This window comes from Xenopus laevis, chromosome 2L, assembly GCF_017654675.1.
Source record: "Xenopus laevis strain J_2021 chromosome 2L, Xenopus_laevis_v10.1, whole genome shotgun sequence".
Lineage (NCBI taxonomy): Eukaryota > Metazoa > Chordata > Amphibia > Anura > Pipidae > Xenopus > Xenopus laevis.
In genome coordinates this window covers 52,731,290-52,749,587 of record NC_054373.1, presented here as the reverse complement: position 1 = coordinate 52,749,587, position 18,298 = coordinate 52,731,290, and the positions used below count along the sequence as shown (strand labels likewise).

General features: G+C 37.9%; 1 protein-coding gene across 1 annotated transcript; it reads left to right on the top strand.

Moving 5' to 3' along the window:
• The first annotated feature begins 16,475 nt into the window (after positions 1-16,475).
• On the top strand, positions 16,476-17,435 carry LOC108707466 (olfactory receptor class A-like protein 1). Its single transcript, XM_018245471.2, has one exon. The coding sequence runs from the start codon at positions 16,476-16,478 to the stop codon at positions 17,433-17,435; it is 960 nt and encodes a 319-aa protein (XP_018100960.2).
• Positions 17,436-18,298: the final 863 nt, after the last annotated feature.

Below are 18,298 nucleotides of genomic sequence, written 5' to 3'. Positions count from 1 at the left end.
TAAATGCAGTTCTATATACAATGTGATGGAAAAGCTCTAACATAACTTTTAGACATTTTGACAATTATTGCATTAATAAAAATTAATAACAAGACACACAAAAAGAATCGACATATAGCCAAAAAATAAGGCAAAATAACAACCCATAAGTATTAGTCTACAATGTTGGTTATCATATAGCAATGCTAATTCCATCCTGGATGTACAGGGGTCATTTCATGCCTAAAAAGTTGTGCTGCTTCAAAATGTTTTTTTCATGTACAAAACCCTAAGTACAATCTGTGACATTTCCAGCTAGAGAATAACTAACATTCAGTTCCCTATCTCGTACTCTGTCTACTACTCAGTTAGCTAAATACATAATTTAGGAAGTAAAAATTTAAATTTACAGATAGCTTGAGGGGTAAATGTTGGAATATGTGGAGGCCACTCTTTATACATCTTCTGTTGCAGGAAATCTAATGACTGGAAATGGCTTATATCTTTCCTAATTGACACATTGGTTAAATGCCACCTGTTACCCTAAAATAGAGCTTGCACTCTGGTTGGGGGAAACATAGTTTTTCTTTTTCTAAAATTGCCCCCACCAGCACTAGAACACACACACTGGGTGGGAGCTCCCTGTGTAAGTGGCCATGTTGAGCAGTGCACATGAACATAATGAGTGCCTGATGTAGGCGCTCATAATCTGATTTCATGTGCATGGGTATAATGAGAGAGTTGGAGCACTTGCTCATTATGCATGTGCCCCAACATGGCCACTCGCACCAGGAACTCCCTCCTGGTTCAGGTGTCCTATCCAATTTCTTAAATAACAAATCCACTGTTTTCCCTAACCAGAGTGCGGGCTCTATTAGCCCGCACTTTTGGTGGGGGAAACTATTTTAGGATAACGGTTGCTCTTTAAGGAACTCTCATGGCACAGTACATCCAAATTTGTATAACATACAATTGTGTATACGTAGTTTATACTCTAATATTAAGGTCAGTATTGATTAAATAAGAAAAAAATTCCACCACATTGTTTTATGATTCATTTTTATTTATTCAAGTAGGAATATTTAAATTTTTTAGAGTGCTTTACGTTGAACTCTGATGAAGTGCCAATAGGAAGGGCACGAAACGCGTTAGTTTGTACCACTTACCCACTGCCTGCTATCACTTATGGAACATGAATAAAGCCGTTTTTTCAAAGAATATGTGTAGCGAATCCTGATATGGAGAATGGGCCAGCGCTGAACAGCGATATACAGAGATTGCTTTACAGATGCCGGCTTGGAGTTGTGAGCTGCGGCCATCACGTTACACGAAAGGGTGAGCTCCGTTCAACCTTCACTACCCGTCTTTTGTATTGCTTTACGTTTTAACCTTCATTTAAGGAGCAGTAACATCAACAAAATGAAATAGGTTTATATGCATTTAAATGTAATGCACTGGTAAAAATTCTGTGTTTGTTTCAGAAACACCACTATAATTTATATGAATACGCTTTTGTATTGCTTTGAGGGTAGCCATTCAATCCGAAAAAAGAAACAAGGCACAGCATAGCAGATAAGCTTTGTAAATACAATAGTTTTAGCTTTTGTACAGGAACATAAACATGTGTCGAATGCCATTCATGTCTCTATACAGGACTAAGGGGCAAATTCGCTAACAGGCGAAAAGTTGCTATCGACGGCTTAGCAGCCATTGCAACACTTTGCCAGGCGTAAACTCACTTGGACAACGCTAATTCACTAAAGTGCGAAGTTTCGGCCAGGGCGCCGAATGCTGGCGAATTTTCACTAGCTTTACTTCGGAATCAAATCGAAGATGCGCTAGCGTTGCCTAATTTGCATAAAGCTAGAAATGATAAAGTTACATGGACGTATATGTTGCAGCAAATACTTTACATTACACAAGTCCAGGGAACCTTAATAAATAAAATAGAGTTATAATGCCCTGCACATGTTCCATATGTTACAAAATGGAGGGGGGGACACGGTTACCCCAAAAAAATTTTACGGACCATTGCAGGCTATCACTCTGAAAAAAAGAAAAGACGCCAGCGTTTTTTGGGACTTAGAAATATTTTTCACTAAAAATTGAGGAAGTCCTCTGCACTCCATTGCACTTCGTCTGGTCTGAGCTGGAAAAGGCAAGTCTGGCAAATGAGGTAATGTTCAGTAAAATCCGCATCTTAGTGAATTTGTGGAGTTACGTCTGTTCACCAGAGCGAAAACTCGCCTGGCGTTAGAGTGCGAAGCAACGCTAGCATCTATCTCCTTCGATGCGAAGTGACGCCTGGGCCATTAGGAAATTGGCAAAGTTCCAAAATGACATCACGCTGGTTAATTTTCACTAGCATCAGTCACTTAGCCCTTTAGGGAAAATCTGGCATTTCAGAGAAGTTGCTTGATGAACATATACATTTTTTAAATATAAAAAAAAATATTTTTCACTTTATGACTTCACTTGTTCCTCATTTAACCATGCAAACATATGTGCATATTATGGACTCCCTCCTAAATTCATTAAGCATTGTTTCTGTAAAAAATGTTAAAATTATAATGCAAATGTGTAACTGTATAAAGAACATATTTAAGTAGTAAATGGGCCCCTATGAAAGGAATTTAATGTAAGCCTTTCTAAGAAAGTTCAATAATTCAAGTGTGTAGATAAAAAACTGCAGCAGTGAAGTAAATAGTATTTTTTATTGGGATTATGTGCATAAAAGTTTGCAATAGTCTACTGAAAGAAAAGTAAGGATATACCCTGAATGCTTCCATGACCAATGGGGCATTTGGAAATGAAAAATCACCCTTCCTTTTTGGGACTTAGAAAAAATTTTGACTTATTTTGAAGCAATCCCTATCTACTCTATTGCGCTTCGCCTGGTCTGAGGTGGCGAAGGAAGTCTAGCGTAAAAGGTAGCGTTCAGTAGACTGCGCGCGTTAGTGAATTTGCGTAGTTACGTCGCTAGCGAAACTTCGCCAGGCGTAAGGGTGCAAAGTAACACTAGCGAAACTACGCCAGCGTTCGTTAGTGAATTTGCGCAGTAACGAAAATGCCAAACGCTAGCGAATTAACGCTAGCGTTCAGCGCTTCGGCGCTTAGTGAATTTGCCCCAATGACTTTCCTTACACAAGTTAAAATTGTTATACTAATAAACAAAATACTATGTTTGCTATGGGACGGTTAACAACAGCCAATAAACCCAAATACATGATATAGAGTTCCCATTGTGGGACTATAACTTTAAAAAGTGGAGGACACATATGAAATAGCTGATAAGATGTGTAGCTCTGTGTCGGGTGGTAAACTTTGGCCATTTCACATTGCCAAGGGGGCTTCAAGTTGAAGTAGGTGTCCCATATAAACCATGTATTGAGATGCAATTGAACAGTATTGACTATGTGGGCTGTCATTTTTTTTTACCTCATACAGCGGGAACCGTTTGGGATTTCCATTCAGAGGTGATTGCCAGTCGAGCTGTCATTGTGATATAATTCAGTGTAAACTTTTTTGAATTAGGTGAAAAGTGAGATAGGGAAATCTTAGATAGTTAGATTCATGGGAAAATAATGTTAATGACATGATAAGGTTGTGTATAAACTGCTGCAATCTGTGCCCATTTTATAGGAGGAGCCACTTGTATACATGCCAGAGTAGATGTCTGGGATGGCTAAGCCTCCTTGATGTCTACTTGATATTAATACTGACCTTAGTATCCTACTTCTGGTGTCATTCAGTATAAACCTGAAGATCTCTTTCTGAATACCTTTTAGCTTAGCCATAGGGGTGGGGATCAACTGGGTTTTGATTAAATATAGCAGTTTGGCCCCCTGGAAAAACCCAGTGGGCCCCGATTGCCCAGATCCATTCCCACCTAGCTTGGAACTCTGCACTCCCTGATCTTATCCCAACCGAAGGAAGAAAAGCAAATACGTACTAGTTGGTGGTGGGTTGCAACTGGTGTGGGGGCCTTGAAGTTGGTGAAGGGAAGGGGGTCCGGGGCAGGTGTGTGCAGGCCCCTGATGTGGCAGCCCCAGTGGGCTTGGACCTGCCCCAGTCTGAAGCTGTCAACATATAAACAGACTTTAAAAGCATTCATGTTATTTCTTGCATGCATCTGGGCAGTTCCACCATTTTCCACAATACCAAGAGGCCCATTTATTAAACCTTGTTTTTTTCTGGTCGAGGTTTTTAGGGGGAAAGCTCAAATTTTCCATGAACATTTTCGAGACGTATCTACCCCATAGCCCCCAAAAATCCGAATTCGAAAATAGGCCATCTCAAACCTGTCAAGGTCAATTACAAGTAAATGGCAGATGTCGCTGAATTTGTTTCTTGACATCTTGAATTGTGATGGATTATCACAATAATCCAAAAAAGTCAAGTTTTTGCAGCAAACAAATTGTCGCTCGATTTTGTTGCTCTGATTTTTTCAAGGAAAATTAACAATAAATTAGTTCAATTTCTGGAAGGGAGTTTGGTCAATTTTGAGTTTCATAAATCAGCCATTTAGTGTTAATTGGTAGGGACGATAATCCTTCTTTTGTTATACTTCACCCCCCAGTTCACTTCGGATTGCACCTGTTATTTGAATTCTGCTCTCCTCGATGTAAACTACCCCTAAAATCTTTTAAAGGGATTTTTCAACTTTAAATTAACTTACAGTATGTTGTAGAGAGTGATTTTCTGAAACAATCTGCAATTGCTTTTCATTTTTTAATTATTAATGTTTTTTTTAGTTATTTAGCTTTTTATTTGGCGGCACTCCAGTTTGCAAGGTCAGCAATCTGGTTCATAGAGTCCAAATTACTCTAGCAGCCATGCATTGATTTGAATAAAGACAGTATTATGAACAGGAGAGGGCCTTAATAGAAAGATGAGTAATAAAAAGTAGCAATAACATTAATTTGTAACCTTACAGAGCATTTACTTTTTTAGTTGGGGTCAGTGACCGCCAAATGAAAGCTGGAAAGAGTCAGAAGAAGAAGCAAATAATTAAAAAACTAAAAAATGGAAAAAATTAAGGTAAATTGAAAAGTTGCTTGGAACTAGCCATTCTATAATATACTAAAAGTTAACTTTAAGGTTTACCACCCCTTAAATTAATTTTCTAATTTTAAAAATATTGAAGTTTCAAGAAAAGGCCAGTTAATATTTAGTGGGTTTAGATCAGAGAAGAGTTTTTATACTTTTTTACCATTGCGCTGTATATATCAGACCTAGTCTACTGGCAAGGATCCTGGTTCAGAGCTAGATGAATTAGATTCTTTCAGAACTGTCAGACCTAGCTGTCTGTTAACTCACAAGAATAAGGCAATACATGTAGCCACCTGAACAGCTAAAGAATTAGAAACACAGGAAGCCAAGAGGTAAAGAACCATGAAAGTAACAAATCAACAATACTTTAAACTATTAGGCACAAACAGGCAGCTTTACTATGTTACTGGTAGCTGAAACTGAGAAATATCCTCCTTGTGAAGCAGTCACTTGCAAACAAACTATTGCTATTGCTTTAGAAAAATGCCATCCAGGGCATCTAGTTTGTTATCTTGTAAGCCCTGCACATGCTCTATATCATCAGTCCATTAAAACTATGGGGCAACTTTACTAAAGTGTGAAAGTGAAAATTTTCAGTAGTTACACCAAAGCTGAAGATTTCCCTGAACATCGGCAATTTACTAAAAGGAAAATACACCAATTTTGGAGAATTAACTTTGCAGTGGTGGATTGACTTGAATTCACCTCTCTTCTCCAGTGAAAATTCTCCATTTTACAAAGAGCACAAGAACGTAGTTTTGCGAAGAGGAATTTCTCCAGGTTCAGTCTGGTGAAAATATCATTATAAAGACAGAGCAGCGGCTTTTAAATCTCATTATCAACATCACTCTTTCCATGCTAATTTTGGTGAAAAATTCATTAGAAAATTTTCCTAGTAAATAAATTCACGAAATTGCCATTAAAACGAAAAAATTTTTTGGATGCATGTGGGAAGAGTTGCTCGTGTCAAAACCGTTACACGTCAACATTCAAACCCCCATTGACTTTAATGCCAGCGTCAAAATTAACGAATTCCCGAATTTTTCGGCTAAACAAAACGGGACAAATTTGCCAATCACTACATAATAACTGGATTACCAATTACAGATATCAGAGGAGCCAGCGGGGGGAACTAAGTTATATTTAGTAAAGAAAAAATCTGTGGGTCTGAATGAGGTCTGTAATTGGTTTTGCATTTGTTCGTAACTTTTAGACCAACAATTTTGCATAATTAAAAGAAATCTCCCACATGGAGCTGGCTCTGTGTGCTGCACTGTTTACATTCAATTTAGCACACATGTATAGATTAAGCAATTGAGTCAAGGCCAGGTGAAGGGGGAAGTGACATAGACAAAAAAAGGGGATTGTGGGTGCACACCTAGGGTTGAATTATAATATGTTAAAGTACAATGGAAGTGCTACTGACCTGGCCAGTTAATCAATGCACATTCCCTGATCCCCTGTCTAAGTAATTCAATAAATATGCAAGCGCATGTATTTTAAAAAACATGTTTTTTTTGTTTCAAAGTTATGATCATAAAATTGATAAGCTACCATACAGTGAACCCCACGCAGTGGTCCCTAAATTGTTTACCTCTGGTCATTATATAAAAGGTCTTGTACCTCTCTACCTCTTAACAAGGTTAACATTCACAGATCAATGAGGTAGTGTTGTTGTAGTCGGACATAGTCACAGATAGAACAAGTGAATGTGACACCACTGTGGAAATGCTAGGCAGTTAACTTTTAGCCTGGATGCTAATTAGGGATGCACCGAATCCACTATTTTGCATTTACAAATTAGGGGTAGGAAGGGGATAACATGTTTTACTTCCTTGTTTTGTGACAAAAAGTCACGTGATTTCCCTCCCCACCCCTAATTTACATATGCAAATTAGGATCCTGCTGAAAAAGGCTGAATCCTGGCCAAATCCCAAACTGAATCCTGGATTCGGTGCATCCCTAATGCTAATGTCCTCAAAGGAGTCCAGGAGCATCTGTGAGAACACCCCTTTACGGCTACCAGCTAGTGGCCCAAAACCCTTCCAATGGAAACTGCACAGGGAGCAATATGCAAAGCCAGTAATGCCTAAGGAGAGCTACCTCTAACTACAATCCTTTAGTAGAGCAAAAGACTGCTCTTTATAGCTTTTCCTTACAATTCCTAGAATGTACACTTGATAAATGCTAGTCCTATATCTGATTAAACCTCGTTCAGGGGGTCCCCGATTCCCAACTTTCTCTAGAAGGGTTGTCCCTGGGTCAGTAGATGAAAGCCAAATTGGAAGGATATCCCCTTTCTAATCAATATATTAAAGTTTGACAGGAAGTTGTCACTAACTCTGAGAGCAATAAAATGTAAATAAGATAATTAGATAGAGGCTTCTGCCTAGCAACTTTGGAAATAGCACTTGTAGGGGATTTCCTTCCATAGGGACTGTTAACCCCATGGAAAAACTATTTTGTCTTGACAATGCTGTAAAGAACAAACACAAGTGTCAGTATACTGGTTATCATGGTGTAATCCTGAAGCCTAGTATAAAATCTTGATCCACACACACACTTTAGGCTCTGGTTGTAGGAAACATAAACAAAGCATAATAAACATGTTCTTAAAAGGGCTGTTGCTAAACATTCCACCTAGCCTGTATTTCTTTGACAGATTCTTGCCTTTACTGGCCTTACCTGACTCCCGAAATTTTTAAATCTACGTTTCCCCTGTTCAACCCTCAGTGGGATTTGCATTGCGTTTGTAAGGTAATTATAGATAAAATATAGATGGAACTTTTTGGTTAAATAGCAACATAGTTACTAAGGGGGTATTTTACTAAATCTGGAATTTATACAATTATTAAAAATTTCAGCTTGAAAAAGTCAGTGCGGGAAAAGTCTTGACAAAATCGAGCAACTATTTGAATTGTACGACTTTGACACTCGAATCGTACAATTTGTTTAAGTTGGCATGAAAACTCCGACTTTTTTTTTTAGATTATCGTACGAAAACATGCACACATCACAATGTCAAGAAACATCTTCAAATTGTAAAACGGACATCTACCATTGACTTCTACATGACCTCGACAGGTTTTAGCTGGAGTATTTTTGGATTCGGATATCTAGCAGCTTTGGGGTATAATAAATCTCCAAAAATTTGAGTTTTTTGCCCTTTAAAAATGTGAATGAATAACACATAGAGACTATATAGACACTCCAACAACAACCTCCAAGGAAAAGTATATGGAAGCTAAACAACTCCTAGAGACTTATACCACATCCAAAGCCCAAAAAAATCTAGAATATACTAAGTACAAATATTATAGGTGGGGGAACAAAACAGGGAAACTCCTAGCTGCCCTCATTAAACCCAGATCCAAAGCCAACCATATTCTTAAACTACAAGCATTGGATAACAGAATACCCGTTTGTACTCCTTTGTACTCCTCAGGCTATACTTTGGGGAAGTATACTCAGCAGAGAACCCACACGAGGAACTGATTAACCATATCTTACATAAGGCCTCTTTATCAGAGATAACACAGACCCAAAGGGATATGTTTAATGCGCCCATAACTGACGAAGAAGTAACTGCCACGATACGAAATTTGGCTAACAATAAATCGCCGGGTCTGGATGGATACACTGCTGAGAACTATAAAATTCTGAGTCCACATGCCACTCGACTATTGACAAATGTATATAACGCCATATATCGGAAAGGGGACATCGCCAAAGAACAAATAGAGGCTTATACCACATTATTCCCCAAACCCCATAAAGACCCAACCCACTTAAATTCTTACCACCCAATCTCATTGTTGAATGTCGATCTAAAAATTTTATCTAAGATTATAGCCCAAAGACTCCAATCTCTACTGCCAGATCTTTTAACGCACCACCAACTGGGCTTTGTCCGCCATCGACACTCGACAAGGGGAATTCAAACAGCGATAGCGGCAACATTAATCTCCACGAAACACCAATACATAAAGAATGTTCTTTTAAGCCTTGATGCGGAAAAGGCATTTGACAAAATCTTATGGCCTTTCCTGTTTCAAATATTGCAATGTAGAAACTTGGGGGATGTCTTTGGAACCTACATACACAACTTGTATACTAATGCCCAAACGAGGCTATTAATTAACAGAACCATAATGGATCCTATTAACATACACAGAGGCACAAGGCAGGGATGCCCATTATCCCCCTTGTTATTTAATCTAACATTGGACCCCCTTTTAAGAATCCTCCAAGATATGACGATTTTCCACGGCATTAAAGTAGGAAACCATGAAACCAAAATCATGGCCTTTGCAGATGATCTCCTATTATATATTATGGACCTGTCCACACATACGAAGATTCTGGAGTCAGATATGAGACTATGCAAGCAGACATTTAGTGAATTTTGTCCCACTAACAGCAGCTTGGGCACTTTGGGGCACAACCCCCAACACCCATACCAGAATTACAAGGGGTGCAAAAAGACTCTTGTTGATCATAACAGCAGTAGTTAAAAAAACTATATTACAAGTCTGGATAACAAACACCCCCCCCCACACACACACACACTGTTAAGCTATTCCTGGAGAAATTGGTGCGAGTTTTCTACATGGATTGGATAGAAGCATCTCTTAATAAAAACGCAATTGTCCAAAGGTTTTTAGAAACCTGGGAAACGTTTATTGACATAATTCCACAAACTATAGGGCTTAGATTCCACGAGTGCTTTCTTTACACGTAATGGTATATCACGAGGACAATAACTGGAGACCCTCCAATTAGTCTGTGACTAGCAGGGGCTTCCGGCATAGCAGCTTCAGAGACCAGAAAAGACCTATAAAGAGAAAGAAAGAGTAATTGCAATGATCATCCTTTTCTTTTTTTTTAATTTATTTATTTATTTTTTGGTTAATGATAAGGTGAAAATGTTACCCATATTTACAAGTTTGCATACAGCAATCTGAATATCTATTTGATACTGCATTGTACGCTTCACCCTCCCATTTCTATATGCACTAATTATACAGAGAACTCCGACTGTATGTTACTATATGTAAACGAGCTATGTGTATTATGCAAATGGAAACAAAAAGCACATATATGTATATGGAAATGGAAGACTTGTATTGTCCAACTGCTCGAATAAAAAATGTTTCTTAAAAAAAAAAAAATCTGAATGAATGTGATTTTACCATCCAATTGACCCCAATGCAATTTGGCAAATTTTTATACCGCTTTGGGAAGCAAAACATGGCAGATTTGCTCAACACAGTCAACAAGACTTGAAAGTAAAGAAAAAATGTTTTATTGGTAGCACAAAAGCAGAAAAAAATGTGCCACGAAAAAAGCCCATGAGACTCTAATATATTTTGCTACAAAAAAGTTGCCGCAATAAAAAAGTTGCCCATAGATTTTAATGTGTTTCATGCGTTTCAAAAATTTCCAGTAGTGATGAACAGATTTGTTCATTATTCATTTCCATCCATAGGGACTGTTAACACTATGGGTCTCTACTTAACATGTACATATTCAGACAATAACATGAACTAAATTCCACTAACTACACAGACAGGACGGACATTCAGGGGTGATTCTGCAAACTGTGCCACCCTGAGGCTGCTTCAGAGGTGCTGCCCCCCCCGTGCATTTACCTTTCTTGAGCTGGAGGGGGGCCAGGAGGGCCGCATCGCTAGTGCAGAGAGTGGTTTAAAAAGCTATAAAGAACAGAAAGTCAGCTCTTAAAGTTACCAGAAGTGGCCTTTTGCTGCCTCTGGTAACTCATTTGGTGCTTTTACTCAACTTGTCTTATTGGCGCAACACCCATACAGATTTTGAATGTTTAGTTTACTAGCCCGGAGGGTAAGCTGACTAGACTTTTTGGGGGAATGTAATATCTTTAGTTAGCGCAAAAAATGTTCACCAATATCATTGCAAACGTTAGCGACCGAGGTTTTCATTGTTTGCATCAATTTTGACCGATTTTAGACCTAAACGACTCCCTTGTAAAGTTTGCAACAAAATAATTTTTAAGAACATGCGCAGAATATGTAATAAAAATTTGCAGTTGCAAAAAGATTTTTTGCAAATTATTTAATAAAAATCCAGGGCAGGTGATAATGCTAACCTTTGTTTAGTGATAGTGAGCTATGTAATATTCACCAGTGAATGATTTTACATTACGAGCAGCTAGAAACATTTGCAAAAATGTAATTTTAAACAACACTTTTGATTTTAATTACATTCCTCCTTGTGTGTTCAGGTCCTCCTTGAATATGCACCTATGTTTTATTATAAATACTTTTGTGAAGAGAGACACAATCATTACTCCATCTTATATATAATACATTTACTTACACTTGAAGAGATGTATACTGTAGAAAAGCTGGAGTAATAATTGAGTCTGAAAGGGCTGACAAACTTTTCTGTGACTGGATGAATGAAAACATCCATTCAGTGACCTCATATGTCTACTACAGTAGTTAGAAGCACAAATAGGTATTCTTTTAACAAATAACCCATATATAATCCATATTTTATGGAAGTGCAAATTTTTTTGTTTTACTTTATAGCACACACATTTGCACAGGGATTACAAAAATTGTATTACTATAGAGACTTCACCTATAACTGGCTCATATAGTACAAGATACCCTGCGCAAATCTGTCCCAGCATGGATATGAAGCGCACAGTGGGAATCACCAGTACATGTAACAGTAAATACAATATAAGTATAGTTCTTTAGAAGATCAAGCAAAATATAAACCCAAGACAATACAGGATCATGCACAGTTGTAGGAAGGATTAGATCAGCTTTAACTGCAGAGAGTCATAGACTGAATTTAAAATGAATACAAGCCCCACAGCAGTACTCTGCCTTTTATCATCAGGGATAGGGACCATATTGAGAAGTGTGGGTGTGCATGTTTGGTGGCAGAACTTTGCAGGTGCCCTGTTTTGTCTTCCCCCTTAAACAGCTATGTAGAAGTGAAATTATGCATGATTGTAAAAATTAAAAATCAATAAATATCAGAATTTCTGTTATACTAAATAGTTGTAAAAAATATATCTTTTCGTGACATGCATCCTAGAACATTTTAAAATGGTTATTAGGGAGATGATTGGTGTAGGGAGGAGGGCTTTGGGTTTTTGGAGAACTGGGCTGATTTCTCAACCAACTACAGTCTCTTTGCCAAGGATGGGCTGCACCTGATGATGGTGCAGCTGCTTTGGGGAGAAGATGGCTAGAGTGCTGGAGGAGATTTTAAATTAGGCATGGGGGGTGGCGTGTGCAGTAATGGATTCCGTGGAGAATAGGTTAGATGTGGTAAGGTAATGGGCATAGGAAGGGATTTGGTTGGTGGTGCTATTAAGGACAGGGAGGACCACATGTTTTATTTACAAAGTTCTCCAGTATTCCAGTAAGTATGTGTCAGGATCAGCCAGGACTCAAACTCTGGTTTTCAGTGTCCGGGATTCTTGTACTTACCATGTGAGCCACTGGAGGCTCTTGGGGCTGGTCCTGATCTTGTCTTTGATGCTCATGTATACAGTATCTGCCTGTTCACAGTATGTCTTCTCCCTGTTTTCCACCCACCTCCTTTACCCTCATGTGTCTCCCATTCCTAATCACCTTCCCTTTATAAACCCCGCCCTGAGCTTTGCTCAGGGCTGAGTCATTGAATGTAATTTGTTTGTTCCTGCCGACCGGAACCTGGTTACCTGGAAACCTCCATACCTGGAAACCTCCATACCTGGAAACCTCCATACCTGGAAACCTCCATACCTGGAAACCTCCATACCTGGAAACCTTGATTCTTGGAAATATGGTATACTTGTCTTTTGTATACCTAGTTCCTGAATACCTTTTACTTTGTTCCTGAGTGAGTACCTTTAGTTCCTCACCTTGTGGATACTCTGATTATCCTTTTTGCCTGTTCCTGCCTTTTGTTTTCTTTGTTCTGGCTGCCATTAAATATTCAATCTACTATCATCATGTCTTTGCCTCCAATCACCTATGGCTACACCCCTGGGCGTCCGCCATATCCACTCCCCATGCAGTGGCTATCCCCAGTTACAGCGGTTCCCCATTGAAAAACTTACAATATGTTTTCAAATGCAATGAGTCTGACTGCTAAAAATGGAGAGCTGGATGTGCTTCAGATGGGGTTTTTGCCTTTCTTTGGATCAACTAGCAGTTAGGCAGGTTATATAAAGACTTAAAAGGTTGAACTTGATGGACATGTATCCTTTTTCTCAACCTACATGGCTGTTACTATTGTCAAGTTCAGGGGGAAAAGGATAGTCCAGGCACTAGGTCACACCACAGCAGTAGAATAAAGGACCATCTATTTCTGACTCAAATAAGCTGTATCTTCAGCAGGTAAAATGGCAAATAAAACATAGTCCAAAGCATAAAGTAACACCAGTTCTCATGTAGATCAAAAACTGAAAAAGTAATTCATTTTCCCCTTCAGGGTTCCAGCTCACCTAGCCTTGCAAGTATTGTTTGATCCCCAGGGAGGAGAGAGTTCACACACTTTTCCTTTGCAGACATCCCATTTGCCTACCAGTCCCCTCCTGAACTCCCATGGCTCTCTTATTTCCTGCTGCAGTAATTAGCCCTACTATACATCTTAAAGGTACCTGTTGTCCAGGACCCACCCCTGGGGTCATATAAACTATGTATTTCAATGCCCTTAGTGTTTCATACCAATTTTAGATGGTGATGATTAATTAATCTCTGGTGGTTATATCCAAGTCACAGTGGGTTATAAATACAGCTGAATCCCATAACATATATCCATACAGCATCACTCTTTTGAATAGGTTTAAGAATAATATACTGCTTTATACACTGTGCTCATTGTAAAAAAACGTTTTAGACCCAATACCAATGAGAAAAAATTTTCAGTACTTGCACGCAATCAAAGAGTCCAGAGTTAAGCATGATGGCAGGCAAGTGGGCATGATGGCAGGCAAGTGGGGAGGTGAACACGTGGGCAGTTCCAGTTACAGAGACTCCACAAGTAAATTTCAGAAGAGGACGAATCCAGAAGGAAGGTAAGTGGGGTTCTAAAACAGAATGACATGTCCAGATTCTGGGGCAACGTGGAATGACCAGGTGCTGCTGCCTCATGCGGCAGAATGGACCAAATTGCCCCTGCTAAGAATAATAATAAAGAAGAATACAATTAAAACGTATTTAATGCTTTAATTATACACTTCCCTTAATAAGGGCTCTGGGAGATCAAAATGTAACTTTATATGGATAAACTGTGTATAGAAATTATTAATTTTAAACATTTAAAAATGTTGCATAGCTTGCTGCACTCTGTTATGACTTTTGAGTCACAAGCCTGCTAATTACTTGCTCATACAAAAACATAACTGGGTAAGTTCCAGTTCACAAAATATAAACCTCATTAAGACTGTTGCAATTGTTCTCTAGGGAGCTAATCCCTTACTGTCTCCTACACTCAGTTCAGTAATTGCAATCACTTTCATAGCAATCACTGTAACTTCATGCATTCAAATCAAGGAAACAAATTACCTTTATAATATGAGTTGTGTGCTCTGTATTAGATTGTAAAAAAATTCTGTCTATTTTCAGATTTAAGTATTACTCTATATGGTAGGCCATGCCCCGGACAGTCTTTTGGAAAATGATTTTCACTGGGGTTTTGAGACAAAGTTACACAAAGGGTTGTGACGAGAGCACTCCAAGGCTAAATAAAATGTTATGTATTGACTGTTGTTGTGAGATCAGTAGATGGGGCTGTCACATGTACAACGGTTATGTGTAATCCTGTTCTGCTGGAAATTGTTCTCTCTAGTATCTGTCTATTCTTTTCCGCTCTACTTATTGGCATTTCTGCCATGCTTTTCTTCTTAGTAAAACCTGTTCAGCTGCGGTGAACCTCTTTTGTCCTAGTACAGAGTCTAGAGTCCATTAAAAATGTTCTAAAGTTTAAAAGTAAAAACCCATTTGCAAAAAAGTTTTGACACTGTACAAATGAAAAGAGAATGAGATGATTTGCAAATCATTTTCATACATTTATTTTTCTTTCTTTTCTTTCTTTTTTTTCCATTTCCATATATTTTATTGAAAATAGTACAAGCACAATGTATCAAATGTTATAACTGATAAAATGGAAGTATGACTGATCTGGCCAATTTTACTACACACCAAAAGGAGGGTTTAATCAATGTATATTCCCTAGCTCCTAGTTTTATAAATAGTTTATATTGTCCAAATACTGTACATACATTTAAAAAAACAAGTGTTTATTTACAGTTTATGATCATAAATAATAATTTTTCCACCATACCAAGGTAAACCCCAGTAAAGTGGTCCTAACTTATCTTGTAACTAAAAAGCCCTATGGGCACCTACACAGACTAAATTATTCATAAAACCGGTTGCCAGGTAATATGAATTGATCAAACTCTCCCTTATGTATGTAGTAAAATTTGGCCAGATCAATTGTCCTCCATGTATTTATATTTTACTTAACTTTGGAGTGTTCCTACAACTTACTTTGTGTATTTTATCACGTGGCAGTTATTTTTTACTTCCCACTTGTCTCTTTGGTGATATGGGGGAAATGTAATACAATTCACAAAGTGCCAAAGTTATATTTTGTCTCGAAAAACGGTTTGTGATTTTGAAATTTTATTAGATACACTGTGCAAACTATAACATTTGCAATCACTATCCTACTGTCACATGAGGGGCTAAGTGTTTGCAAAGGCAACATTTTTCCCTTAGCAAACATTTATTTGCATTGTGTACAAATTGCGAACGATTTTTGCATTAGTGACCAATATTACATTCCCCCTTACGCCTTTAAAAAATGCTGATAATATACATTAACCCAGGGATCCCCAACCTTTAGAACCTGTGAGCAACATTAAGAAGTAAAAGGAGTTGGGGAGCAACACAAGCATGAAAACTGTTCCTGCGTGCCAAATAAGTGCTGTGATTGGCCATTTAGTAGACCCTATATGGATTGTCAACCTACATTGAGGTTCTGTTTGGCATTACACCTGGAATTGAAAAATCAGCACTTGCTTTTAGGCCACTTGGAGCAACATTCAAGGGGTTGGGGAGCAACATGTTGCTCAGGAGCTACTGGTTGGGGATCACTGCATTAACCTGTTTAAAGCTTGAGAGCCACTGGTTTCATGTAGTATCCCAGGTAGCTCTTCCTTTCTCATTTTCATTTCAATAGATATTTGGCAAAAAATAATCAGGAATATGGGAAAAATATAAACTATTATTTGTTACTACCCTTGTTTAGTTTTAACCTACACTAAAGCCCCAAAATCTTTTCGGATTAAATCTGTTTAGAGGAAAATCAACATAATGTGAGAATGATTTTTAACAAGATTTTTGTACAATTCCTCTCTTTATAGGTATTTATCAAGGACTTGCTTAACACCTATGGATCTATATCTTCTTCCTAAGGCTGTTGGTTTCCTTCTTTTGGTAATAACTGGGGTTCCAGGGAATGTCTTCATTATAATACAATTAACCTACTTCAGGATATTTGAAAGGAAACTGATGCCAACCAATATCATATTAATGATGCTAGCGCTGGTGAATTTGCTTGTGATCCTTTCTCGAATCATACCCCAACTGATTAATGCATTAGGAGTTGAGGAATTGCTGGATGACACAGAGTGCAAATTTGTTATCTTCACCTACAGAGTAAATCGGGCCATGTCTATATGTGTTACCAGTTTTCTCAGCTGTTACCAGTGTATACTTATAGCTCCAAACACAAAGTTGTGGATTTATTTTAAAAAGAAGCTTTCCCAAAATGTGGTGGCTATTATTTTTCTTTTCTGGATATTTAACATTGCCATATGCCCTTATTTCATTCTCAATGCTCGTACACGAAGAAATCAAACAACTTCCCCCTATACTCTTCATTTAGTGTACTGTGATGCAGATTTCTTGAACTACATGGCATACATAGTCAATGGAGCAATTTATTCAATTCGTGATTTTATTTTTGTTGGGCTGATGGTTTTGGCAAGTAGTTATATTGTATTTACACTGCTTACTCATGAAAGATCAGTCAAAGGAATACGCAGCTCAGACAGAACCCAGCGGAGATCTGTGGAGTACAGAGCTTCTAAAGCTGTGATCTTGTTGGTTGCATTGTATGTACTGCTTTATGGGTTGGATAACTGTATGTGGATCTACACCTTGACTCTGTCTAACGTTTCTCCTAATATGAATGAGATTCGAATTTTCTTAGCATCCTCGTACTCAAGTCTCAGTCCTATAGTCATAATAATTACTAACCCAAAACTTCAGCAGAAATTATTTACTTGCAAAAGAGAAAGGAATCGGAATTATGAATTGAATGGACAAGTGTATTCCATAAGCAAATAATTATATGATCACTTGCATACTTTACATTGCAACAGAACTTGTGTAAATTCTGGAAAATGTTCTTGTTTGTTCTCTAAATGATGCCAACCTTGGAAATGTATTGTACAATAACATTTAAATTAATATTATTTCACTGCAAACTGTGCAGGGCAACCTGCTGTTCTGTATATTAATTGAGACAGTGAGCTCCTACAGATCTCTTTAAAAGACTCCAAAAAACATAGCTTTATAATTAAATAGAACAGTGAATTGATAAAAATATGTGTTCTATACCTTATTGTAAAGTAAAAGGTGTGAATGTGGATTAGGCTGAATATTATTCATCAGTTTAATTCACAGTAATACTTAACTGAAGTCCCATGTGTTCCATTGTGATTATTCTCTCCACACTGCATAGACTGAGTGTAAATTTAATTAAAGAAAAAAAGAGTAGAAGTCTAGAAGTATAGAATTTACTGTAATATTAAGGCAAGAGGGAAACTGGAACATGAATGGAAAGAAATTCAGTGAGTACAAGGAATGGTGTTGCATTAAAGGACCAGTAACATCAAAAAAAATGTAAAAAAAATTGTTAGTATACCACAAAAAAACCCCCAAGACTAATTAAACATTAAAATCGCACAGCCTTTATTAAGAAATAACTTACCGAAACTCTGCTTGTGCTCCTCTTCGTGCGTCGCTCGATTTCTCCTCCCTGGCTATCTCCTATAACGAAGGCAGGAAGGAGAATCGAGCGCCGCACGATGGATCACCTTTTCTGAAGAGGAGCGCAAGCAGAGTTTCGGTAAGTTATTTCTTAATAAAGGCTTCTGATTTTAAAGTTTAATTAGTCTTGGTGGGTTTTTTTTTCGTGGTATACGAAT

Excerpts from the sequence above, each read along its gene's own strand:
- LOC108707466 (XM_018245471.2), top strand. The coding sequence starts at position 16,476 with ATGGATCTATATCTTCTTCCTAAGGCTGTTGGTTTCCTTCTTTTGGTA.